General features: G+C 69.4%; 3 protein-coding genes across 3 annotated transcripts; 2 read left to right on the plus strand and 1 right to left on the minus strand.

The window, feature by feature from the left end:
- Positions 1-1044: 1044 nt before the first annotated feature.
- Positions 1045-3379, plus strand: OCEL1 (occludin/ELL domain containing 1; the record flags this gene model as incomplete). Its single annotated transcript, XM_082331045.1, has 5 exons — positions 1045-1057; positions 1591-1718; positions 2141-2302; positions 2421-2651; positions 3260-3379. The coding sequence occupies 5 exons, from the start codon at positions 1045-1047 to the stop codon at positions 3377-3379; spliced, it is 654 nt and encodes a 217-aa protein (XP_082187171.1).
- Positions 3380-4061: 682 nt separating this feature from the next.
- On the plus strand, positions 4062-11816 carry OCLN (occludin). The gene is made up of 9 exons (XM_082331037.1): positions 4062-4131; positions 5246-5291; positions 5682-6398; positions 7634-7792; positions 10053-10216; positions 10313-10501; positions 10578-10749; positions 11090-11131; positions 11288-11816. The coding sequence occupies exons 3-9, from the start codon at positions 5724-5726 to the stop codon at positions 11387-11389; spliced, it is 1503 nt and encodes a 500-aa protein (XP_082187163.1). The 5' UTR covers positions 4062-4131; positions 5246-5291; positions 5682-5723; the 3' UTR covers positions 11390-11816.
- A 1422-nt stretch (positions 11817-13238) lies between these two features.
- NR2F6 (nuclear receptor subfamily 2 group F member 6) lies at positions 13239-20579 on the minus strand. Its single transcript, XM_082331104.1, has 4 exons — positions 20199-20579; positions 16761-16855; positions 14818-15342; positions 13239-14278 (listed from the first exon to the last, which is right to left on the minus strand). The coding sequence occupies exons 1-4, from the start codon at positions 20450-20452 to the stop codon at positions 14004-14006; spliced, it is 1149 nt and encodes a 382-aa protein (XP_082187230.1). The 5' UTR covers positions 20453-20579; the 3' UTR covers positions 13239-14003.
- Between the last annotated feature and the right edge of the window lie 4590 nt (positions 20580-25169).

Here is a 25169-nt window from a genome sequence, read left to right on the forward strand (position 1 = left end):
ATGGGGTGGGGGACGCCTGGGGTCTTGCCTGGAGGGTGCGGAGGGGGGGGCAGACCCCCGTGGTGAGAGCAGAGCTGAGCTCCGGGGGTTGAGGATTGGGGGGGGGGGGGGGCTCTGCTCCTGGCTCTGCCACGAAGTGACCTTGGCGAAGTCACGTCACCTCTCTGTGCCTCAGTTTCCCCCATCTGTAAAATGGGGGTAGGGGGGTGGGGAGGGAGGGAGGGAGGGGGGGGACAACGGTACCGACCATTGTAAAGTGCTGTGAGATTCCTGGATGCAATATTCAGCCCGGCCCCCTGCCCGCGGGGTGGGCGAGGACCCTCCGCCGGGACCCCCGCGGCCCCGGCCCCCCAGGGGCTGGTCCCGCTCCCCAGCCAGGGCCCTCGGCGCGGGGGGGGCTGAGGCGCACATTAAAGGAGGCTGAACTGGACGCGTCGCTCTCTGCTCGCGGCAGCGGGACCCCTGCCCGGCGGGGGGGTGGGATGGGGTCCCCGGGGGGGGGCTTCGCAGCTCCCCTCGCTGCAGGGGCTCCCCCCGTCCTGGGAACCTTGCGGGGGGGAGGATGGGGCTGGCGTGGGGGCTCCAGCCCCCCCGGGCCGTGCACTGGGAGGGCCGGGAGCTTGCAGCCCCCCGCTTGCCGGCACTGGGGCAGGTTGGGGGGGCTCACAGCAGCGGATGGGGGCTGTTTGCGGGGGGGTGATGGGGCTGGGGATGCCCCGGGCTCCCCGTACGGAGCCCCAGGACGCGAGTGCTGCTCAGCCCCAACCCTTTGCAGAGCCAAACCCGTGGCACGGTGCTGGGGCCCTGCGGAAGGCGGGCGCAGGATGCGGCCCTCGGCGGGCACCGGGCAGGACGGAGGCTGCGCAGGACCCGCTGGAAGGCTGGGGTGGGCAGGGGCCGGATCCTGCCCCCGCGGGGCCTCGTGCCCCGCTTCGGGGTGGCGCGTTGCTGTTAATGTTTAACCGCCGGTGCCTGCCGCAGGCAGCGGCGGTGGCGGGCAGCGGCCGAGGGACGTCACGGTGAGCCCCAGGGCCACGTCCCGCCATGCGACGGGCAGGTAACGCCGGCGGCGGGGGCTCGGGGGCCGGACGCTGTCCCGCGGGGGCTGGCGTGGGGACAGAGGGGGACGTGGAGCCCGGGGTGACGCAGTGGGGCTGGTCTGCTCGAGACGAGCCCAGCGGCATCCGCGGCGTCCTTGGTGGTGGTGGGAACGGGCGGCAGCGATGCAGTCGGGACCCTTCCCCTCCTCCTGCCTGCTCCCACCCAGGGTGCTGGGAGCACCAGCAGGTGCTTTCCCGCTCGCCCAAGGGCCCGGATGGGGTGGCAGCCCTGGGACGTGCACCAGGAGCTCACAGCAGGGGAGGTGACATCCCCGGGGCAGGGTGGGAGCTCGCTGATGGGTCCCCGTGTCAGTGGGCACTCGTAAATCCCCAGCGAGCGGCGGGGAGGGAAGGCGGCTCGGGGCCACGCTGCAGGTGTGCCCTGCGGGGGAAACTGAGGCACGCGAAAAGGGCCGGTAACGCCGTGACCCGCGTCAGCTCGCCGCGGGGTTTGCTCCCATCCCGGCTCATCTTGAGGCTTCTCCTCCAGCGGGGCTCAGCCCGGAGGCGGGGAAGCGGAGCAGCCGCCGGATGCGCCCAGGGGACCCCCATCACCCCGAAGTCGCTGGGAGCCGACGGCCAAGCCCACCCGCCCCACTGGAGAGCCGGGGCTGCCAGGTACGGAGCTGAGCGCAGGGGTGCTGAGCCCCCAGGCTGGGCTGGAGGCGTTCGGCCCTGCTTCACCTCCATGAAGTCCTGGCCGGGGCCGCTGGAAGGGCTGGGGGTGGCCGGCCTGGCCTGGCTGCTCACCGCCATCGTCCTGGTGCTGTGCCACGGCCCCCTCCTCGCCGGCATCTGCCGCCTGGCCGAGGTGTGGGCAGCCGCTCTCATCTTCCTCTTCCTCACGGCGCTGCTCTGCCCGGCCGGCAGCCTCCTGTCCCTCCCGTCGCGGAGGTGCGCGGTGGCCAGGAGGCACCGGGAGGTCCCCGGGAGTCCCGCTGTCACCGGGAGCGGGGGCGGCCCCCGGTGGTCCCCTCCCCGTGCCCCCCGGAACGGTCTGGTGGCCGTGCAGCCTCACGCCCCTCCCTTGTGTCCTGAAGCCTCCGCCAGCCCGAGCCAGGCGCGTCACCTTCGAGGACGACGTGATGCCATTGGGGAGACCCCCGGGGAGGGTCCCCCCCGCCGCAGATGGGGAGAAGCCGGGGGCCGGGGCCGTCCCCCCCGGCCTGGCACCCCGGCCGCACGCTGTCCCAGACTACGTGGTGTAAGTGCCTCCCACGGGGATGGGGACGGCCGCGGGACGGGGTGTCACGGAGCCCTGGGGACCCACGCCGCCCAAGCCAGAGGGTCCTGCCTGCCTGGACGTGCGGGCAGCGCTGTGGGCAGCGCCCGGGCTCTCCCTCCCGCACCCTGAGCCTCCCGGCCTCGTGGCGGTGCAGAAAGTACCCGGCGATCCGGAGCCCCCGGCAGCGGGAGGGCTACAAGGGCGTCTTCCAGGACCAACTGGCCGAGTACACGGAGCTGCTCGGGGAGGTCCGTGCCGCACAGCGGAGGCTCGGCGAGCTGGAGGCGGCGATGGGCCGGCAGCCGCGGCACGCCACAAGCAGGACGGTGGGTCCCTTGGTGGGCGCCGGCTGCGGGCACTGTATGTCTTGTGAGCGACGTTGGGTGTGATGAGTTGGCCGGTCTCTGCGGGGACTTGGGATGAGCCTGGGGGGCTGCAGCGGGTGGGGGGACCGGAGGGGACGTGCCGACACCCAGGCTCCTGCGGCTGAGAGGTGCGAGCCGTGCTCGAAGGCACCCGGCAGCTGCCGGAAAATGAAGGAGCGGTGGCATTTCTCAGCTACGCCCTGGGCGAGGTGGTCACCGCGCAGCACTGCGGGAAGGCTGCCTCCCCCCGAGCCCCCCGGGCTCGTTAGCTCCCGCGGCCTCGTTAGGGCCACGCTGGGCCAGGCCGAGCCCCCGGGGCTCCGGGACGTGTCTTTCTGCCCCGCAGGATGGGAGCAGGGTGGCCCACGTCTGGCACGAGTACGTGAGGAAGAAGAGGGTGAGAAGGGGAAGGGCTCAGGATCTGCTCCCCGTGCTGCGGAGTCAGGGGCTGCGAGCCCACGGCCTCCCCACGGTGCCTCTCCCCCCTCCCCAATGCTTGGGGGGGTCCCCAGGGCACCGCGGGACCCCGGTGCTGGGTTCCTCCTGGCTGAGCACGGTCCGACCGGCAGGATTCGGCCTTCCTGGAGAAGCAGCAGCGCTGCGAATACCTGAAGAAGAAGCTGACGCACATCAAGGCGCGGATCCAGGAGTACGACCGCGACGCCCGCGACAGCGCCGTCTACTTCTGAGCCTGCGTGCCGGCCGGCACCGACGCCGTGGGACGATGACCCCCGGGGGGACCCCAGGGGCTGGGTGCTGGGGAGGGGGTGGCGATGCTGCAGGGACGCAGCCGGTGCCCACCCAGCCGTTGCACCCACCCGGGCACGGAGAGCAAACCCACGGGCCCCTCGCGCTGCCGGTTTTGGGGTCCTCCGGGTGCTCCGTGCCCCGGGCGGCCTCGTGCCCCCCGGCGCTGGGTGGGTGCTGCCTGTCCCCCCGCGGGAGCCGGGCCCTGGCTGTGCCCCCACTTCACCCCGGGTGAATTGGGGAGCACCCCCCCCCGGGGGCCGCCGCAGAAGTGGCCAGAACCGGTTTTAATAAACCACGGTGATGGTTTTTTGGGGGGGTCTCAATGCGCACCCTGCGGCACCCGCAGCGGCTGGGGGCAGCCGGCAAACGCGTCCCCCCCCCAGCACCCATGGGACCAGGAAAGCGGCGGGGGGAGGGGGCCAGCGCAGACCCCCACCCCAAAGCCCCGGGGCCCCCCCCCGCTCCGGGCTCCCCCTTATTTCCCCCCGTCCCGTTTCCCCCCGTATTTCACCGCGGGCTGCGGCGCCGGGAGCGGGGCCGCGGGCGGCCCCCGGGGCTCCCCCCGCTCCCACCCCTCCCCGGAGGCGGAAACCGGGGCCGGGCCGGGGCCGGTCTCCAGCTGCGCCCGCCGCCGCCGCCGCCGCTCCCGGCTGCCATTTTAAGGTGAACAAAGAGGCGGAGGCGCGGGCAGGTGAGTGGCTCCGCGGCGGACGGGACCCCCTCCGGTACCGGCACCGGTCACCGGCACCGGGGGGCTGCAGAGCGCCCGGTGCGGGAGGGCGAAGCGGGGGTCCCCGCTGCGCACCGCGGGGTCGGTCCTTCCCCGCCGCCCCTGCGCGCACCGGGGGTCCCGCCGGCACCGGGGACTTCGCTGGGGCCCCCGCCGGTACCACGGGTACTGGGGACCTCACCGGGGTCCCCCCCGGGTCCCCGCCGGCACCGGGATCCCCGCGGGTACCGGGGACCTCACCGGGGTCCCCGCCGGCACCGCCACCGGGATCCCCACCGGTACCAGGGTCCTCACCGGAGTCCCCGCGGAGGTTCCCACTGGTACCGGGGACCTCACCGCAGTCCCCACCGGCACCGGGGTCCCCACCGGGGTCCCCGCCGGTACCGACACCGGGATCCCCACCGGTACCGGGGACCTCGCCGGGTCCCCACCGGTACTGGAGACTTTGCTGGGGTCCCCACCGGCACCGGGACCCCCACCGGTACCAGGGACCTCGCCGGGGTCCCCACCGGTACCGGGGTCCTCCCCGCAGCCCCGGCGGGTGGAAGGCGAGAGGCGGCGGCTCCTCCCGGGGGTCGCCCGGTGCCCCCGCCGCGGGGAAGGGACCTCCGGAGCCCCCGCTCCCGCGGTTACCGCTCCGGGAGCCCGAGACCCCCCGGCCCCGCTCGGGGAGGGGTCCCCGCCGCTGCCGTGCCCCGGCGGGGGTCCCCGGGGGGGGGGTGGCTTGGGCACCCCGGGGAGGGGCTGCCCCAGACCCCCGGGGGCACCTCCGGGACCGCGGCTGCACCCCAGGCCCCCGCTGCCCACCCTTGCTGGGGGCTAAGGGGTGCCCACCCCCCCACCCCCCCAGCCCAGGGGCCTGATCCTGCCCGCTGAGCCCCGGCACCGGCGGGAGCGCGCGGCCGGGTTGGGTTTCCCACGAGGGTTCAGGTTTCCCCCGCGCTGCTCCCCGCTGCGGCTGGGGGGTCTCCGGGCCGGGGGTCTCCGGGCTGGGGGGTCTCTGCATCGGTTTTGCCCCTTTTCCGCAGACTGTTGCTAATGTGCCCTGTATTGTTATTATTTTTTTTTAATGCAGCCAGAGCCGCTTACGGAGGAACCCTCGGGCTTAGCGCCAGCCTTGGGTAAGAGGTTTTCTGTTTTAATTAGAATTTAAACAATCCAATGCATTCAGGCAGTGTCGGGGGGCCGGGGGGGCCGGGGCCGGCGTGGCAGGGGCTCGCGCGTGGGGCAGGGCTGCGGTGCGACCTGGCAGCTTTGCCGTGAGATGCTCGGTGAGTCACTTCTCCCCGTGCCTCAGTTTCCCCGTGAGCGGCGGTGACTCTGGTGGCGTGGCGTTGGGCACGGGCGGGCGGTTGTTGACGGTGCCGTCGGGCTGGTGACGGGACCAAAGTCCCCGCCAGGCACGGGGAGACGCAGAAACCCGGCAGTGCCGCGTCTCACGGCCGCAGCGCCAGTGCCGGCACCTCCCCGTGCAGGACCAGCTCCGACGGCCGCGTCCATCTCCCCACCAGGCTCTCCATCGCCGCCCACCCGTGCCGGACCCCGCCACCGCCATGTTCAGCAAGAAGTCCTATGACGACCCCCCCACGGGCTACGGGCCCCCCACCGGCGATTATGGCTACGACTACGGCGCCCGCTCGCCCCCGCCGGGCTCCTACTACATCGAGGACGTGCCGCAGCACTTCTACAAGTGGACCTCGCCGCCCGGCGTGGTGAGGATCCTGGAGGCCGTTGTCATCCTGCTCTGCATCGCCATCTTCGCCTGCGTGGCCTCCACCCTCGCCTGGGAGTACACCTACGGCTTCGGGGGGCCGTACGGCAACGGACTGGGGGGCTTCTACGGCTCTGGCTACTACGGCGGCGGGTTGAGTTATGGCTACGGTTACGGGGGCTACTACGGCGGGGTCACCAACCCGCGGGCGGCCAACGGCTTCATGATCGCCATGGCCGTGTTCTGCTTCCTGGCCCAACTGGGGCTTTTCGTCGCCAGCGTCAGCAAATCGAGCAGCTCCCGCTCCCGTCGCTTCTACCTGGTGGTCATCGTGGTCAGCGCCGTGCTGGCCTTCGTCATGCTCATCGCCTCCATCGTCTACATCATAGGGGTCAACCCCCAGGCGCAGATGACGGGCAGTTACTACTACAACCCCTTGCTGACCATGTGCAGCCAGATGTACAGCAGCAACGCCTACCTGAACCTCTACCACTACTGCACCGTGGACCCCCAGGAGGTGAGGGTGCACCCCAGCTCCGGCCAGGCCCCCCCGCTTTGAGCCAAACCGGCGGCGCAGCCCCCGTGCTCTGCTTCACACGTGATGCTGAGCGAGGGCAGCGCGAGATGGAGAGCACCAGCGACCGCGCATCCCGCCCTTGGGAGGGGTGCGTGGCGCCGGGTGCCCGGCCAGCTGGGGTTTTCCCCTCCGTCTTTAATGTTTTTGGTGGTACCGGTCGCCGTTCCGCGGCTGCGGAGGGCAGGGGGTGGCTGCTGGTGCCGGATCCCAGCCCGGCTGTTTGCCGGGGTGAGCTGGGGCTGCGGGAGGAACCGGAGCGAGCCGGCTGCCTGCGCCAGGCAGTTTCGGGGAGGGGACGGGCTGTCGTCCCGGTGCAGAGCCGGTATCTGGTACTTTGGTCTCCGGGGTCGTAACAGTGTTTGAAGAAGGTTGGGGTAGAGGCGGGCTGTGCTTGGGGCTGAGGTGCCTGTATGGGTGCAGGGTCAGGGTGCCAGCTGGGTGCCAGCTCTCCCCAAGCACCCATGATGCTGCCAGCCTGGCTCGGGAGCCCGGCAGGTCAGTGGGGCAGCGAGAACCTTCAAAACAAAGTCCATCAGCCCTGGTTTCGGCTGGGGCCGGCGGGGATCCTGCGTGGCACATGGGCTGGGACTGGCGCTGCCGGTTCCCGGCCGGCCGGGCTGGCCGTGCCGCATTCCTGCGCCCTGAGCGGGGGGAGCCGCAGCACCCGCGCTGCTCTCGTTCCACGCAAAGGCCAAGCGTGGCCTAATCCATCCTCGCCCGGCCGCGATTTCGGTGCAGCTGCAGGGATCCGGCTTGTGGGAAACCACCCGGGCAGGGCCTGGCTCTGCGGTGCAGGAGCTGGCCCGTGGCTGGGCCGGCAGCGGGGCCGGGGAGCTGCACGGAGATGCTGGAGGGTGCCAGCTCCCTGCTGCTCCCCGAGCCCCAAACTTGTCCTGTCCCTGTGGGAAAATCACCCCCCCCATTTCTTGAGCTGGCCCCAAAAGCTCTCGAACCCCTGATGGGCTCCGTCCCGGCTGCCCGGGCACGGGGGGACCCTGCCCCTCTCCCCCCGCCGTGGTGGGGGCTCCAACGGTGGGAGCATTTGGGATGAGGGGAGCAATTCCCGCTCAGCCCCAGGGAGGTGCAGGGTGACCGGACCCCTGGCTTGGCTGGGATGGGGTCTTTGCATCCCCATGGGACCCCCATCCTGAGACCCCCATCCCTCTGTCCCCCAGGCCGTGGCCATCGTCTGCGGGTTCCTCATCGTCATCCTGCTCTGCCTCATCTGCTTCTTCGCTCACAAGACGCGGAGCAAGATCTGGAAGTACGGGAAACCGAACATCTACTGGGACAAGGTGCCGGTGGCCCAGGAGGGTCCCAACGTGGAGGAGTGGGTGAGTCCGAGCGTGGGCTGGGGGTGCCGGTGGGTGCCCGGGGCTGGGGAGGGTCTTCTGCCTCCTCCCCCCAAGCAGCCTCCCTGCCTGCCCTCTACCAGCGGGGCTGACCGTCCCCAGGTTGTGCCGGGCCGAGCACAGGGGCTGCGTGGGGACCCCGGGGCTCCTCCTGGCACCGGGGCTGTGCCGAGCCCCAGCCCGAGCCATTCCCCTTTCCCAGATTTGTGCCAGGACCCTCCTTCTGCCCGGCGTGTGCCGCCCCGGCGTGTTTGCACGCTGCAGCAAGGCCGCTCCCGGGGTGCGGCGTTATCGCTGCCGGTGCGATGCTGTTCCCGGTGCGTGCTGCGTCCCTCCCTGTCACCCCGCTCAGGCGCTGTGGTTTTTCCCAGCCGGCACTGTTCCCCGGCGTGGCGAGGCTTGGCGCAGGGTGCCGGGCTGGGCGAGCTGGTCTCAAACTCCCTGAAAGACAAACAGGGTGGGATCAGATGGGCCGGGCGCCAGGAGCGCCGAGGCTCCGGGTCCTCTCCCCTTTGCTCGCCCTGCGCTGGGGACGCCGGCCGGGAGACACTGCCCGTCGACACCGTTTGGTTTCGGTCTCGGCAATGATTAACTCGGCTCTGCCGGGCCGCGCCACCCCGCTGCCGCAGAAGGAGCCGGGGGCTTTGGAGTAACCAAACCGGCACCGTTCGGGCTTCGAATGAGCCCGTGTCCCTTGGGTGGGGGGTGCTGGCGAGCCCCCCGCTGCAGCTCAGCCCCCATGGCCCCGGGGAGACGCCGGTCCCAGCCTGGCCCCGCTGCGCGCCGGGACGTGCCCCGTCCTGTCCTCGCTCTGCGGCTCCCCGAGCCAGTGTCTCCGCAGAAGCTGGTGCCTGGGCAGGGTGCGGGAATTCTGCAGCATCCCACGGGGAAGGAGCCTTTGAAATCCGCCCCGGAGCACAGCTCTCGGGGTGCTGCCGTGCCCCAGCCGAGGAGGGGCTGCCAGGCCCCCGGGGGAGCTGGGACGCAGCAATGGGCCCCATCCCGTCCTGGTCCCCAGCCCTGTGTCCCGGAGCCCGCGGTGGGGACGGTTGTCCCGTTTGTCTCAAACCTTCCGGACAGGCCCAGAGTCGAGCACAACGTTGCTCTCAAGCCCCAGAAAGCTTGGTTCCGCTCTGTGCCTGCGTCCCCACGCCTCGCTCTGTGTGCAGGTCTAATATTTATTTTTCATTTTGCAGAAATACCTTTGTTCTGGATTATTTATTTTTGTTAAAAGTCCCTCCCTTGTAAAGCATTTCCTGGCTGGCGGGGGGCCGGGCCGGCTGCACCCCGCGCACCCAGGCTCCCCCTCGCCGGCCCCTTGGGGTCCCCGCTCCGCCGGGTGCCACCGTCCCAGCTGGTGGGATGCAGCGGTGGGGAGGTACCGGGGTGTGAAGCCCTCCTGGGACATCTCGTTCCCTGTTTATGGTCGGGACCGAGATAAACGGGTGACCTTCGAACGGGCGTGAGCCGCCAGGCACCGCTGCCTCCGTCCTGGCGTGGCACAGGGACGTGGCTGTCCCCACGCTGGTGGCCGCCGGTGGCCGTGTCACCTGGTGGCCCCGTCAGGCAGAGCGGGGCTGGCCCCCAATTAGCGGTGTCTTCGTTAGTCTGGGGGAAAGTGCCGGAGGAAGCGGCTTCGCCGGCCGGAGCTCGCAGCTGACGTCCCCAGGGCCGCCATCCCGGGCAGGGACCGGCTTCCGGCACAAACAACCCACAAAGGCCAGGAAGGAAGGGGGAGGGAAGGACGGACGGACGTCTGTCCCTCTAGCCCCACGTCCTCCTTGAGGAGCCCTGGCCGTGCCGGGGCAGCAGCGAGGGTCCGGGGCGCGATGCTGGATGGGGCGAGCGGGCAGCCCCCGGCAAAGCCTGGGGGGTGTCACCCTGGGGATGCAGAACAGGGGGCCGGGACCCACCCCCAGCTGTGTGTCCGTCTGTGCAGCCTGTGTGTGCGTCCTGCAGCCTCCCCCCTCCCCAAGCGCTGCTCTGCCCTCCCATCCCTCGCCCCCCGCCCCGCTCGCCATAGCCCTGCGGGATGCCCCGCTGCCAGGGCTCATCCCCCTGCCCGTCCCCATCCCTGCCGGACCCCGGGCAGGGCTGCCGCGGCTGCTCTGGGGTTTCTCCGGCCACGTAGGATGGAGACCGGTGTCCGCGTGTGCCTGGGGCCACGGGCCGTGCCCCGCTCGAGGGCAGGCGAGCGTCCCCACCGTCCTGGCACACGGCTGAGTGCCTCTCCCTGCTCCAGGTGAAGAACGTGGCAGACGGGGCCAGCGTGCAGGACGAGACGGCCACGCTCGCCTACTCGGAGAAGCCGACGAGCCCCATCACCGCGCCGCCCTACAGCCCGCCCTCCTACAGCTACCCCCCCCAGAACGGGTACTACCCCTCGGGGACCTACAGCAGCCAGGGGTGAGTGGCCGGGCAGGGGTGGAAGGGCTCGGGGGGGACCCTGGGCTCTCGTCTCGCCCCGTGCTGAGCTGGCTGATGTCCCCGTGTCCCTCGCAGCGACCAGCCCGACCGGGCGGTCAGCCCCAGCCCGGCGGAGGAGAAGGTGCGGGAGCAGCCCACCAGGCCCCCCGCTCGCCGCGGCCGCCGGCGACGCCGCAACCCCGAGCTGGATGAGTCGCAGTACGAGACCGACTACACCACGGCCGTGGAGTCCGGTGACGAGCGGGACCAGGACCAGTGGGCCAGGTGAGGGGGGGACCCCTGGGAGCCCCCCGGCACCCAGAGCCGCCCCTCTGGGCCTGACCCTGCCCCTCTCCTGCAGCCTCTACCCCCCCATCACCTCCGACGGCGCCCGCCAGAAGTACAAGCAGGAGTTCGACACCGACCTGAAGCGCTACAAGCAGCTCTGTGCCGAGATGGACGGCGTCAACGACCGCCTCAACCAGCTCAACAAACAGCTTGACAGCATCTCCGAGGACAGTCCCCAGTACCAGGTCAGGGCTCTCCGCGGGCCGTGGGGATGCTGGGGGACCACTGGGACACGGTGGGGCATCGGGGATGGATGCTGTGGAACAACTGGGATGCTGCGGGGCATCGGGGGTGGATGCTGCGGGGCCACGGGATGCTGTGGAGCATCAGGGCTGGCTGCTGCGGGGCATCGGGGACGCTGCAGGGCGCTGGGGACACTGCAGGGCATCGGGGATGGCTGCTCTAGGGCGTCAGGGACGCCGCGGGGTGCAGGTCACCGCTCGTCCCCAGGGGCCACCCACTTTCGTGGCCCCCGGCCGTGGTGCCCGCCAGTTGTGACCCCCCCGCCACCCGCTCCCTTCGCAGGACGTCGCAGAGGAGTACAACAGGCTGAAGGACCTAAAGCGGGTGAGTGCGCGGAGCGCGGCCGGTCTCCGTTTCCAGCCAAAGCGGGGCTGGGTTGGTGCGATGCAGCTGAGGGGGGGGGAACCGTGCCCCCCACCCCGGCTGCAGCCCCTTCCCCGCAGCCCCCGCGGCTGAGGCCGGTCCCGCGCTGCCTTTCAGAGCCCCGACTACCAGACCAAGAAGCTGGAGACCAAAACCCTGCGCAACAAACTCTTCCACATCAAGCGGATGGTGAGCGACTACGACAAGGTGCGGGGGTAGCCCGCGCCCCCCCGCTGCGGTAGGACGGGTACGAGGGGCTCCCCACCCACCCCCTCCAAAGACTTTGGTGCGTTTTGTACCTTTGTATAAAAAAAAACCCCAAACCCAAGATTCAAAGCCACCTTGCGACGTCAGTGCCAAGGGCACGGGGCCAGAGGCGGCTGCCGGAGCGAGGCCCCCCCATGCGTGTGCCCCCCTGGGCCTTGTGATCCTGCAGACCCCCTCCCGCTGCTGTAAATATGTTTGGGGAGGGTCCGCAACCCCGCCGGCACCGGGGTACCAAGCCGTGGCAGGGATGTGCTGCCCAGGCTGGATGGGGCAGAACCGGGCACCCCCCGCGCCCCTGGGGCTGCCTTTTGGGGAGCAGCCCTGGGCAGGGGTGATATTTTATAAGGAACTGGCTGAAACTGTGTAATTTTTTTTTTTAAATAAATAAACTGTATCTATTGATTTTAAATCAGTGTCAGAGTGAAAGGGGCTCCGGCGGAGGCGTGCGTGGGAGCGGTACCTCCGGCGGGCGGGGGCCCAGGCTGGACGCGGGCTGTCCCCGTGCACGGCTGCCCTGGCACGGCCGTGGCGCTTCCCGGTCCCCATGGAGCCGATTTCTGCGGGGATCCTGCCCCAAGCCCTGAGCGCGACGGGTGCCGCATGGATCCCGCGCCCCCGCATCCCCCCGAGGCTGCTCCAGCCGTGGGATGGGGCCCGACGCTGCCCCGACGCACCAGCGTCCCACCCACGCAGGGCAACCCCAGCACCCCACTCCCAACCCCTTCAAGATGGGAGGAGCCCCAAAATCCCACCTTGGCGGGACCCCCCCAAGGCCCCCACCTTGGAGGGGAACCCCAAACCCCCCACCTTGCTCCCCGAAGACCAAGTACAAACCTCTGCGCTGGCGCCTGCTCCCCTTCACGCCGCTGATCCAGGTCTTCCCCAGCAGATCGCAGGCAACAGGATTTATTCCCGAGGGACCCCTGTGTCGAAGAACATCACCCAGATCCCCCGGATTTCCAAAAACCATCCGATTTTTGCTGCTTTATAAATGCTGAATTTGGGGGGATGGTATCTCCCCCATCACCCCGGGGTGGGCTTCAGCATCGCTGCAGGATAAGCCCCTTTCCCTGCTCACAGCAGATCCCCAGCGTTGTAAGAAACATCTTTTATTGACTTCAGTTAATTTGTTTAGTATCATTGAACAAGGATTATATTTTTTTTTTTTTTCTTCTCAGTGAATCAATCTAAATGACAAATCCCCCGGCTAATCCTGCCTCCGCCTGTTTGCACGGTGGATACCCCTGAGAAGCAGAGCCCGAGGGGACGCCCTGGGGCCTCCGATCCCGCGCCGGCGGTCCCGCCGGCGCGGGATCGGAGGCCCCAGGGCGTCCCCCATCCCTTCGAGGTGGCTCTGCCCCACCATGTGTCCCTTCCTCCAGCACAGCTTAGCCCTGGCGACAAGAACCCCCCCTCCCCAGCAGCATCACCCCTTTCCAGCCAGATTTTGGTCCCATCCCCCCCCAAAGTCTTCCTTCTCCCCTAAACCTGGCTTAAAAAAAAAAAAAAATAACGAGGCACAGGAACATAGCGAGCGTGGGCAGGGGGATGCTGGCACCCATCTTCCCCAGTATGGACCCATACCATCACCAGTATGGGGATGGTGGTGGGTGCTGGATGCAGCCCCGGGGAGGGTCAAAGCACCGAGCGAGGCAGCGGGGAAGGGCTGGGCTGGATGCTGGGTGCAGCACCCAAAAAGGACCATTTGGTTTGCACCCTGTGTGGTGCACAGCCCCCGTCAGCTGCCCGTGTACCCCCCTCCCCTCCCCTGTACCCCCTCCCCTGTACCCCCCGTGCCCCGACAGTGGAGATGCTTCAATGGAAAGTGCAGGGAGGGGGCTGGGACCAGGCAGGGACAAGCCTGGTCCCCAAAAAGGGGCTGCTCCCAGCTCAGCACTTCAGTCCTTGAGGCTGGATGCAGCCCGGCCAGGCAGGGGCAGCCCACAAAGGGGCTTTGATGACCCTTTCCCCCCCCCCCGATTGCCAGACTGGGGGGGCAGAGGCAGGGGTCCCGCAGCAGGACCCCCCAGGGGATGGCTCTGTGCAGCCGGTGACCCCCCGCGCCCCAGCCCAACCAGTCCCACCTCCCATCGCCTCCTGTCCGAGCCTCCTGCCATCCAAAATTCAGATTTGGAGGGGCAGCCGGAGGCCGGCGTCCCCCTCCCTGGGCTCCAGCCCGGCTCCGACACAGGGGCAGAGCAAGGGACGAGCCCCGGGGATGCCCAAAGGTCCCCGGGGATGCTCCAGGGTCCCCAGGGGATGCTCCAAGGTCCCCAGGGGATGCTCCAGGGGTGACAGGGAGCTCCGCTTCACAGGGTTACGGAAGAGTTCGGTGTCCGACAGCGGCGGCACGGCCAGTACCTTCGGGCTTGGGAGGCCAACGCCCCGACCCCGCTGCTTTCAGGGGGAGCTGCGGCGGACGGACAAGCTATGAGACAGCTGCGGGGCTGGGGGCCGGCGCAGTTCGGGGGTCCCCGGGGATGGCACCGTCTCAGGGCGCCGGAGGGAAGCCGGGTCCAGCTGCTGGGGGTCCCTGGGGTGTCCCCGGGGGGAGCGGCTCTGTCCCCTACTGCCCAGTCCCGTAGGGCCAGTTGAAGGTGCTCCCGGACAGCAGCATGTCCCTGATTAGTGTTTCGATGGGCGTCTTCCCCACCAGCCTCATGAAGAAGAGCTGGGAGATGAGGGCGGCCGGCACGGCCCGGAGAGCCGGCAGCCGCAGCAGGAGCCGGCCGAAGCGCTGGGGCTGCGAGGGGTACTGCGAGCGCACGTACTCGGTGAGGGCCACCTGCGCCTTCTCCTGCAAGCTCTCCACGTGCGCCGGGTCCGAGAGGCCGCAGGCGTCTGCGAGAGGGATGGGATGGAGAGGGGTCAGTGGTCAGAGCCCCCCGATATCCCCAGCGAGCCCCCCCCAGCCCTCTCCCCGACCGCCTGTGCTCCTGCCTTGCCGAATTAGGGATGCAGCTGACTGCAGCGCCGCAGCACGGTGCAAGACCATGGCTTGGGGACCGCTCCGGCTGCAAAGGGCTGCTGCAGGCTCATCCCCACCAGGAAGGACCAGGCACCTCTGCGGCAGGAGGTGAGCACGGACGGACCGAGGGACAGGGCTCCCCCAGACCCCGCGGTGCACGGCGGGTATTTGTGTGGCTGCAGGTCCCATTGCCCCGGGGAAGCTCAGCCCTGAGCCCAGATGGACGAGCTGGGATGCTGCAAACCACGGTGGAGAAGCGCCGGGACACAAGGAACCTCTGCCACCCCCCGGAGAGCCACACGATGCTCTCTGGACCCCCAACCCCCAGGGAAACGGGGGGCAGATGCTCCTGGGGGCTCACGGCTCTGTGGGGCGGAGGTGGGGACAGGGCCCGGTCGCGGCACCAACCTACCCGGTGTGAAGAGCGCGATGGCTTTGAGGCAGCTGTACTCGGCCGAGTCCACCTGGAGCCGGTTGAGCTTCTCCACCTGATCCTGAAAGATGCGGATCTGGTCCATGAAGGAGACGACGCGGTCGGCCGACATGGGGGAGGCGTGGAAGCCGGCAGCGGCCAGCAGCGGGGCCATGTGCAGCGGCAACGCCGACTGCGCCGCGTTGAGGACGAAGAGCTCGCTCCAGCTGAGCCGTAGCAGGGCCACTTGGTCGGAGACGGGCAGCTCGGGGAAGAAGGGGATGTTCCGGGCCCATTCCACCGTGCTGAAGAGGAGGCGGGCGGCCAGCTCGCAGATGTTGTCGATGCCCATGACGCTGCCCTGCTGCGCGTACTGCGAGCCGTAGCGGGCGGCGGGGTAGGGTTCAGCCCGCAGCAGCTGCGAGATGAGCTCCGACACCGGCTGCCCGTTGAAGTATTCCCCGCTGGGCATGGTGTTGGGGCTGGTGCTGGAGTGGGTGGGGGGGATCCGGCCCCGCTGCACGGCTGGGGGGAGAGGAGAGAAGGGTCTGCCTGCTTCTGGATCCTGCTGCATCGCCCAGCCCGCTCCCGGGGGGCACGCGGGGTTCCCTCTGCCCCGTGCGGGGCGAGGAAGGACGGGGACGCTCCCCCCAGCCACCCACCCGGCATCCCGGCATCCCCGGCAGGGCCGGATCCTGCCACCCCGGGGAACAATGGGCGGCTTTCAGGCACTCGGGGAGAGGGAGGTGGTGCGTGCCACCCGCTGCGCCCGCCGGCGAGCTGCCTGCGAGAGCTACACTAATCTATTTAGCATCCCGGTGATTCAGCAGCAGCTCCCAGGCTGCCGGCACCGTGGCTTAGCCATGGGTCCGACCAGCAGCCGGGCTGGGACAGCATCGGTGCCACCTCCTCCTCTGCAAGGTGCCAGCATAGGAGCGGCCGCAGCTGCAGCCATGCCATGCCAGACCGGGTGCCCCGCCGGCACCACGGCCCCCCCCGCGCTGGCTGCAGCGGAGCAGGGCGATTGCTACCCAAGGTCATTGCATGGTGGCAATCATTTATTTGCAAATAAAACGTCCATCTTGGAAGCGTCCTTAACCCTGGGGCACTCCCCCTCCTAATTGCATTCAGGCAGAGCCATTTTTCAGCTCCCCCCCCTCCCATTAGCGCCCACTATTTGCTCAGTCCCTAGTAATTAATTTATGGGCTGTTCATGAGCCACTTAAATGAGAGCTCTAAATCATGCTAAGTGGCAATAATGCCATCTCGACTCCTCTGGAAAGGAGGGAATTACTGTCCTGCTTCCAGTATCCTTCCCCCCTTGCTCCTCGCATTAATGCCACCTGCCGCTGAGCAGCCCCGGCACGGCGGCAGAGCCCACGCCGAGCCCCGGCATCTCCATCTCCGCGTGCGCCTTGGCACGGCCCCATCCTGCCGCGGGGATTCGAGATCCCAGCTCTGCTTTGGGCTAAACCCTTCGCCCCGTTGCAGCAGCCTGGGAAACATTTGGGGTTCGCACCCCTGAGCGATGAAGAGCGAGCAGAAAGCCGCCCGCGGATCTGCACGGCTCCGGCTGTGCCGGGAGCCGACCTCCACCGCGCCTGGGGCACCAGGGCTGTCCCGGCTCCAGGTGTGTCACCTTATCAGCTCAAGGCTCCGGCTTTTCCAAACAAATACCACCTGAGCTGCCGGCACCGAGGGCGATTCAAGGAGAGGAAAAAAAAAAAGGCAAATGGGGGTTTTGATGCAAACAGGGCGCCCAGAGGGGTGGGAGAGCACCCAGCTGCAGCGGGAGCAGAGCAGGCACCGGCAGCACCGGGAGCACAGCGGGCACTGGCAGCACCGGGAGCCCTCAGCCAGTGCTGCAGCAGCCCCACGCTACAGCGGTGGGGTTCACCGGGACCCCTCGAGAACCATCCCCGTCCCCGCGGTGTTGGCATTACCTTCCTTTCTCATCCCCACGCGGAAACACTTCTTCAGGCGGCAGTACTGGCATTGGTTGCGGTGGTGCTGGTCGATCTGGCAGTCGCGGTTGGACCTGTGGGCAGCACCGGGCAGATGAGGCGCCGGGGAGGAGCGACGCGATGCCGCTGGGGGTCCCCGCACCCCACCAAGCTGCTCCGCCACCCACCTCCCCGCCGCCCTCGGGCAAAGCCCTTCGCCTCCGAGCGTGGCCACCTCCGCGCCGGCCGCGGCTCTGCCACCCCGGCTGCAGACATAGGCGCTCCCAGGCGGCACTCAGATGCTATGGAAACAGAGCGATTTCCTACAGCAGGGGCTGCCAGTTCGCGTTGCCAGCGGTGCCCAGGGCCGGAGGAAAGCTGGAGAGACCCCGGGACGCGGGGCTCCCATCCTCGGGGATGTAGGGACGGGAGCCGGGGCGTGACGCCCCGTGTCCCGGCATGCCGGGGGAAGTGGCAGAGCAGCCCCCGGCCTCACCGCCAGACGTGCGAGGAATTTCGAGGAATTTCAACTATTTCCTACGGGCTGGGGCTGCCCCAGTGGTGCTGAGCCCGCGACCCCTTGGGCACCGAGCGCTTGCAGGCGTCCCCCATGGCGGCGGCACGGCCCCGCATCCTCCGTGCTCCGGTCTGGCCTCGACCGGACCCTGCGAGCGTGGCAAAGCAAAACCCGGTGGCTCCAGAGCAGCGGTGCACATGCCCCCAGCCCCGGCGTGGGGTCTGCACCGGCCGGAGGGATGCTTTCCCCCCGAGCAACCTCGGAGCCTGCAAGGGGGTCGTGCCCACGCCCTGGCACACGGGTCCTGCCCTGGGCAAGGAGCCGCGGGCACTGGGCAAGCCCCTGCACCACGCAGCAGGGTACCGGCCACCGCCAAAGCCAGCCGCCGACCTCTGCTCCTGCGGCATCGCGGGGAGCAACGCGCCGGGCCAGGCTGCGAGAGACGTTCCCAAACGGCATCGTTAGCGTCCAAACCCCCCAGCCCCAGGTTCCCAGGGGCCACTCGTGCTCACGGTCCCCGCACGGCTGAGCAGGGCACGGGTGACACCGGGTGCTTGCATCCCACCTGAAGGCTGTTGTAGCAACGGGGAGGAAAGGGGGTTACCAGCAAAAGCGCGATAAATTAAGGCATACGAAGCAGCAGCCAGGAGAGCGCAGGCAGGGCCGGATCGCGCCGGCGGCCGGCAGCAGCTCGGCTCTGCCTGGGAATCCTGACACGAATCTCCTCATCCCTACACGACTCCAGAGGCGAGACAGGCAGGGATTCCCACCGCGCTCAAACCGGAATTAATTCACCCCGAACATCACCACTGCGCTTAGCACATTTGAAAACGTGTTGCTGATAAAAAGTTATTCCAGCGGAGAAGCGATAGCTAATCAAAACGTCAGATTACAGCTTCATCAGCCGCCTGCACCGCGGCAGGGGCAAAGCTCCCGGCACCACCACGGCCGAACCCGCCGGCAGGGGCCTGGCTGACCCTCACCGTGGCCTCGGGGCACCGGCCCCAGCACCAGGAAAACCCAAAAATCATCTCGGCTCCCGAACCGGCGGCTGGTAGCAAGTTTCCCAACTGATAGGCTGCAGCGACCTGGGAAACCGTGAGAATACAAAAGGCGTATACTGTGCTAATTATGTAATTAGAACATGTAATTATTTAGTGCAAGAACTAAACTGAATCCAACTCACTTTTAATATTCAAATTAGAGCAATCTTGGCTTGATGCTGCTTTTGACTCTCCGAACAAAGCAGATGCCAGGGCTGCCGGGGGAGCATTGTTCCCAGCCCCTCCAACACTTACTCCCTACTTGGAAAACCAAGGTTTTTCTATTGCACCGAGTCACTTCCCAGCACAAAGCGGGGAAAAAAAAACCCAAACCACCTGAAGTAGGTGCCCAGATACCAGTGGCGAGCACAGGATGAAACCTTGGCTGCTCAGAGCCCCTCCATCACCCCTGCACCTAAGCGGCATCTGGGACGCAGAGCCCGGCCCTCTCCCGGGGAACTCTGATTTGGCCTTTCCTTTGTTCCAGGAAACTGGAATTTCTCAAAAGCCATATGTATTCCCCATCTTCAAATCATTAATCCCGAGCAGCCGCTCGGCTCAGTCTGCTGATCAGATCCTGCTGACCAGATGGGGAAACTGAGGCAGGGCCAGGGACGACGCACACGCTGCATCCGCACACGCCGCGGCCGGCGACGGGGAGGACGCCGCAGGACCAGGGGTAACGGGGGCTGAACCCTGCCCCACGCCGGCAGCTCCACGGCCACGAGCAGCTCGGCTGACGTCAGCCGGGACCCGGCAGCGCCGGTGCCGGGAGCTGCCGGGAGAGGAGATGCTGCGCACGGGGGAGGATGAATCTAGGCCGCCCAAACGAGAGCAAGGCGGCTCGGAGACGGCTCCCGCCGCAGGAGCAGCGCTGCCCCTTCCCTTCCCGCGGCATCTCGGCACCACGAGACGAAGCTCGGAGCGGCCGGCCCCCCCCGGGCGGGCAGAAAGCCGGGTGCGGAGGTGGGGTGCCCCTTTCCCAGCCCGCCTGCGGGGTGCCCACGGCCGGGATGCGGGTGCCATCCTCGCAGCACCCTCACTGGATTAGCAAACGCCGCTGGAAGCACTCGCACGTGGATCTGGACCTGCGAGTGAGCCCCTAAATACGCATTTACCTCCCTGGGAACAGCCCAGAGCCGGGGGTCCCCCCCGCGTGCCAGCCAGCCCACGGCTCCTTTCGAGCCCAACAGAAACTCCAGAGTTATTTCCAGCTCCAAACTTCGCAGGGGTCGCATCCTGGTCCTGCTGGTGGGCCTGGCGCTGCTGCGGCGCCGGCCCGAGCGCGGGGGCTGGCGGGGGCCGCAGCCCCGCTCCCCAGCATCTCACCGGAGCGGCGCCCGCAGCACGCCGGGCTGTTGACACCTCCGGTTAAAATTATACTCGCTGCCGCACTGGTGCGTTCTCCGGGTACGGCGGCCGTGACCGAAGCGACTCACAGCCACGGCGTGTTTTCAGGCATTAGCCTGGAACGGCGATTAATGCCGGAGCAGAGCCGGGCGATGGCGAGGACCCGGACGCCGGCTGCGCCCCACGGCCCAGGGCAGCCAGGGCATCCCCCCTCCGGGGGCTGGGGACGCGGCGGGCAGAGGGGCCGCTTACGTGGGGCGCAGAGCACGGAGGGACCCTTGTGCTGCAGCGGGGGACCCCGCGCTGCGCCCAGGGCCACGGTGCGGCCGCATCGGGGCCCCCGGCAGCGCTGCAGCGGGGCCAGCGCGCAGCCACGGCAGGGCCAGCGCCGAGCCGCACCGGGGGCCACCGCAGAGCCACGCCGGGGACCCGGCACCGGGGACCCGCACCGGGGGCCACCCTCGGAGCTGCGATGGTGCCGGGGCTCCGCCACCCCCGGGGTCCCCCCGCCGCGCCCCCGGCCCCTACCTGCAGGTGTAGCTGAGGTTCCTGCGGATGCTGCGCTTGAAGAAGCTCTTGCAGCCCTCGCAGGTGAAGACCCCGTAGTGTTTGCCGCTGGACTTGTCCCCGCACACCACGCAGTCCACCGGCGCCCCGGCCCGCTCCTCCTCGCCGTGCTCCGCGTCGCTGCCGCCGCCCGCCGGGGACGCCGCCTCCTCCCCGCCGCCGCCGCCGCCGCCGCCGCCGTTGGGCTCGCCCCAGCCGCCGGCCACCATGGCCATGGCTCCGCGGCCCCGGGGCTCAGCTCCGGCCCCGCCGCCGCATGGAGCGGCGCCCGGTGCGCGGCGCCCGGCGCCTCCCGGAACGAGTTGAGCAAGTTTTTTTTGGGGGGTGGCGGCCGGTTTGGGATTTTTATGTTTTTTTTTTTTTTTTTTTTTTCCCCGTTCCCCCCCCGCCTCCCTCTATCCCAGGGCTCCTTCCCTTCCCCCCCCTCCCCCCCCCGTTAACGGGGGGGCCCCGCGGAAACTTTGCGGCGGCGGGAGCGGGGCGCAGCCCGGCGCATCCCCCCGCGGGGCGCGGCGGCTCCGGGCGCGGCGGCCGCCCCGGGGCTCGGCCGCATGCGGGGGCCGCCGCTGCCCGCCCCCGGTGGCTCCTCCGCTCCGCGGCACCGGCAGGGAAGGAGGAGGAGGAGGAGGAGGAGAAGGAGGAGGCGGCGCTGCCCCGGCCCGCCCTCGCCCCTACGGGCCCCGCCGCCGCCGCCGCTGCATGCAGCCCGGTCCGGGTCCGGGTCCGGCGGGACCCGCTCCGCCGAGCCCCGGGGCTCTCCCCGCCTCCCGTGAAAGAGCAAAGTTCAGCCGCTGCCGCGGTGGCCGCCCTGGATGCTCCTCCCCGTCCTCCTCCCCTTCCGCTCGCCGCCCGCCGGGTCCTGCCCCGGCCCCGGCCCCGCCGCCGCCCCGGGCCGCCCCCGCCGCCCCCCGCCCCGCCGGGCCGGGCGGGCGGCCCCGCACCGCGCCGCACCGCACCGCACCGCGCCGGGCAGGGCGGCTCGGGGGCGACCGGGGCTGGGCACGGCACCGGGGCTCCGCGGGCCGGCGGTACCGGTTGTGGCGGAGGCGGGCACGGCGATGGAGCGGGCGGTTTGGCCAGTGGAGGTGGCCCCCCCCGATGCCCTTTGGGGGCCAGAGCCCTTCGGTGGCCCCGGGAGCGCTGGGCGCCTCGCGCTGCCCGAGGCCGCACCGGGAGCCCGGTGTGCGAGGCCGCGCCACGCCGCGGTTACGGCTGCGGTCCTTGGCCCCAAACCCCAGCGAGTGACCCCTAAGCCGCAGGGCGCGGCAACGGGCAGATTCACCGCCAAGCACTGGGGTCCCCTCGGGGCCGGGGACCGAGCCCCGCTGCAGCCCTGCCACGCGCGGGCAGAGCTCGGCCGCCACGTCACGGTGCGACGCCGTTCGAGGGCCGCGGGGGCCGCGGCGGGAGGATGGGAAGCGAATCCCCGCGCCTGGCCCGTGGCCAAGCTGCCGGCATCGGCAATCCCCTCCTCTTGCCGACAGCCCCAGCGGGATCTTTAATTACTGCAAACAGCACGAGGCCGCGGCTCCCCGTCTCGTGCGGGGCACGAGGGCCGGGGCCGTGCCGCGGGGTGCTCCTGTGGCACCCGGGATCCCCCGGGTACCGCCAATTCTGCGCAGCCCCCGGGCCGGGGCGAAGGGCTGGATGTGGCCGGGGCTGGGGCCGGGCTGCCTGCGGCCCCGTAAAATCCCTTTGTAATGTGGTTAATCAAGTCGGACCCGTAAGAGCTCGTCGGCCGGCCCTGCAACGAAGGGCTGGGGTGCCGGCTGTGGGCGCGCAGCGCCCGCCTGCTGCCGCCCTGTTAATCATTAATGAAGAAATAAACTGTGCGGAAAGGTGCTTGACCCGGGAGCAGCCCCGCGATACGGCCCTGCCTTCGCCTTTCACCCGGGGGCCAAACTCTCCTCCTGGCCGTGCTGCGGCAGCCCCGGTGTCTCCTGGCAGTGTGCCTTTCACCTTGACTTCGGGGGCAAAGTCTCGTGGGCAGGGCGCGGAGCCGGGGCGCGGGCGGGCCGGGTGCCCCCCATGCACCCGTGTCCCCCCCGGCGTGCCCTCGGGGCGGGCCTGCCCCCGTGGGGGACCCCGTGCCGCGGTCCCAGCTCGGGCCGGGCGAGGATGCCGATGCCGAGCAGAGAGGCCGGCGATGCCCACGCTGCAGGGACGGGCTTGGACCGAGCGCTGCTGGGACCTTCGCAGCGCCTCGTGCCGCCGTTCTTGGCGTTCCCAACCCACGCGCCGCGGCCGGCGTCTCCATCGGGGTTAAGGGAAAGGCGGAGCAGAGCGGGTTGGATATAAAAAACCCCAGCAAAGCACCGAGCCCGGAGCCGGGGTGCGGCAGAGGTGGATGGATTACAGCTCTGGCCATAAATAAAACCTCCATTTCCTCCTGTCTGGAGGGATCTCTGCTCACCGGGTACCTGCTATCACAGCCACGCCGAGGTGCCTGGCAAGGGCTGTGCACGGGGCCGATGCCGTGGTCGGGCAGCAACGCCCGGCAGAGCCGGGCTCGGGGGGGTCCCAGTGCAGGCAGGGGGGGGTCACCCCCACCTGCAGCCGGCCCCGTTTCTCCTTTCTCTTCTGTCAGGCTGTGATTTATGGCCCTTTCCCTGCCGCTCCCCCGCCTCCTCGCCCCCTGCAAAAAATAATAATCCAGGAACAAAGGAGGAAATTGGATCTTCTCCCCCGCGCGGTTCCCGGCCCCGCGGTGGGAGCCGGGTTTGTTTTGACGTCGATGTCCAGTTGGCGAAGGCGTTTGATCTCCGGAGGAATTCCTCCTTCCTCGCGCTGCTCCGCTGACTCCGCCGCACAAAAGGGCCCCCGGGAGCCGGGAGCTGCCGGCGCGTTTCGTGCCGCCCCGACGCCCCCGGGAAGGGTCCGCCACGGCAGAGGCGCCCACGGGGCTCGGGGAGGTTTCCAGGCTCGGTGTCGGACCCAGCTGCAGCGTGGGGACGGGTGGCAGCGGTGTCCCCCAGCTCCCCGCAGCCTTTGGGCTGGAGGACGATTGAGCGACCCTTGCCAAAATGTGCAGATTCATGGCTGCGCCACCAGAGAGCGGGGTGCCAGCACCAACGGAGATCTGGGTGCCAGCACCGATGGAGAGTTGGGTGCCAGCAGCACCAGAGAACTGGGAGCCATCACCACTGGAGAGCTGGGTGCCGGTGCCACCAGCCCCGGCCCAGTGACCAGCATCCTGGTTAGCAGCGCTCTGGGCTGCGGGACAGCCATGCCCATTCCCAAACCCATGCGGGAGCTGCCACCCCATCCGTCTGTCTGTCCGTCCCCCCCCAGGCCGCAGCGTACCCCCACGGGGACCTGCACCCCGATGCGGGGCTGTGCAGGGGGGCCACAGTGTGCACGGTTTAGCTCAGTCCCCTGATTTGCAGCTGTCGGGCAGGATCCGGCCCCGCTCTGCCCCGGAGCAGCTTGCAGAGCCCCCCGCAGCCCCTCTTTGCCGCGGGGCCGAGGGTGCTGCATTCCTGGGGCCGGGCCCTGCCGGCGGGTGCGCAGGCATGTGAGTGCGTGCCGTGGGCGGCGAGGGCAAGCGTGAGCTGCTCCGGAGCCGGCGTGGAGGCGAAGGGGCCCTCGTGGCCGGGGGGTCCCGACCCTCCTGCAGCAGCCGCGGGAGCGCGTGACCTTGCAGGGCCGAACCACGGCCGCGCCGCGGCAGGCGAAGGACAAAGGGAGGCCGGGGCTGGCTGTGCCGCGGCTCCTCGGCTCCCCGGGCTGGGCGGCCCTGCACCCCTGCGCCCCACGGCTGCCCCATGGCATGGCCCTGTGCCCCACGGGTGCCGCATGGCTGCCCCAGGGCACACACGCCGGCGCAGGGAGCACCCATCATGTGCCCACGCAGCCCTATGCACGGGGGTGCACACGTGTGTGCAGGGGACACGCAACCCCGTGCATGGGGGTGCACGCGGGCTCTCGCTCCCCCACGTGCCCCCCCGGCCACCCCATGGAGCGGCGGTTTCGCCCCCCGATGCCGCGGTTTTGCCCCCAGCCCTGCAGAGCGGCGGAGGGGGACCTGACCCCCGTCACCCCCGGCCCCCCCTTGCCCCCGACTCCCGCCCCCACCAGAGAGGGCAGCTCCCTGCCCCGCGTTCCTGGGATATCAGAGCCTGCCGAGGCCCCCGCCCCGGCTGGACGCTCCCTCCCCGGGGGGGCCTGAATCACGCGCCCGCCGCCCTGCCGCCCTCCCTGCTCCCCTCGCTCCCGGCTTCGCCCCGGCACAGCTGGGCCCCCACCGGGGCGGTGTTTCACAGCCCCCCGGGACCCACTCTCCCAGGGAATGGGGTGCAGTCCCACGCTGCCCAAGGGTGCCGGGGGGTTTTGCTGCGGGCCCTTGGTTTCCCAGCAGCCCACGCTGCTCCGCAGAGGGGAAACTGAGGCAGGGAGCGGGCCAGAATGGTGGCATCTTGCAAATCATGAACTGGCACGTGGAGCCCTCCCTGGGGAGCTGCAGGTTTCTGGGTGCCCGTGGGGGTGAGCAGCGGGCAAAGCAGGGGGGTCCTGCCACCCTCAGCCGCTGTGCTGCACCGTGCCGTGCTGCACCGTGCCACGCTGTGCCGTGCTGCACTGTGCCGCACCGTGCCATGCTGCGCCGTGCCACTCTGTGCCGTGCTGCACTGTGCCGCACTGTGCCGTGCTGCAGTCCCATGCTGTGCTGTACTGTACCATGCCATGCTGTGCTACACCGTGCCACGCTGCACCGTGCCACGCTGTGCCATGCTGCACCATGCCACGCTGTGCCGTGCTGCACCATGCCATGCTGTGCTACACCATGCTGCACCGTGCCACATTGCACCATGCCACGCTGTGCCATGCTGCACTGTGCCACGCTGTGCCGTGCTGCACCATGCCATGCCGCACCGTGACATGCTGTGCCGTGCTGCACCATGCCATGCCGCACCGTGACAGGCTGTGCCATGCCAT

Source organism: Platalea leucorodia (genome assembly GCF_965183815.1).
Source record: "Platalea leucorodia genome assembly, chromosome: 21".
Lineage (NCBI taxonomy): Eukaryota > Metazoa > Chordata > Aves > Pelecaniformes > Threskiornithidae > Platalea > Platalea leucorodia.

Coding starts and splice junctions, on each gene's coding strand:
- OCLN (XM_082331037.1), top strand. CDS start 5,724: ATGTTCAGCAAGAAGTCCTATGACGACCCCCCCACGGGCTACGGGCCC. Junction 10,750..11,089: donor AGGACAGTCCCCAGTACCAG/GTCAGGGCTCTC, acceptor CTCCCTTCGCAG/GACGTCGCAGAGGAGTACAA. Junction 11,132..11,287: donor GGCTGAAGGACCTAAAGCGG/GTGAGTGCGCGG, acceptor GCTGCCTTTCAG/AGCCCCGACTACCAGACCAA.
- NR2F6 (XM_082331104.1), bottom strand. CDS start 20,452: ATGGCCATGGTGGCCGGCGGCTGGGGCGAGCCCAACGGCGGCGGCGGC. Junction 16,856..20,198: donor AACCTCAGCTACACCTGCAG/GTAGGGGCCGGG, acceptor TGCTGCCCACAG/GTCCAACCGCGACTGCCAGA. Junction 15,343..16,760: donor CGTGGGGATGAGAAAGGAAG/GTAATGCCAACA, acceptor CTCTCCCCCCAG/CCGTGCAGCGGGGCCGGATC.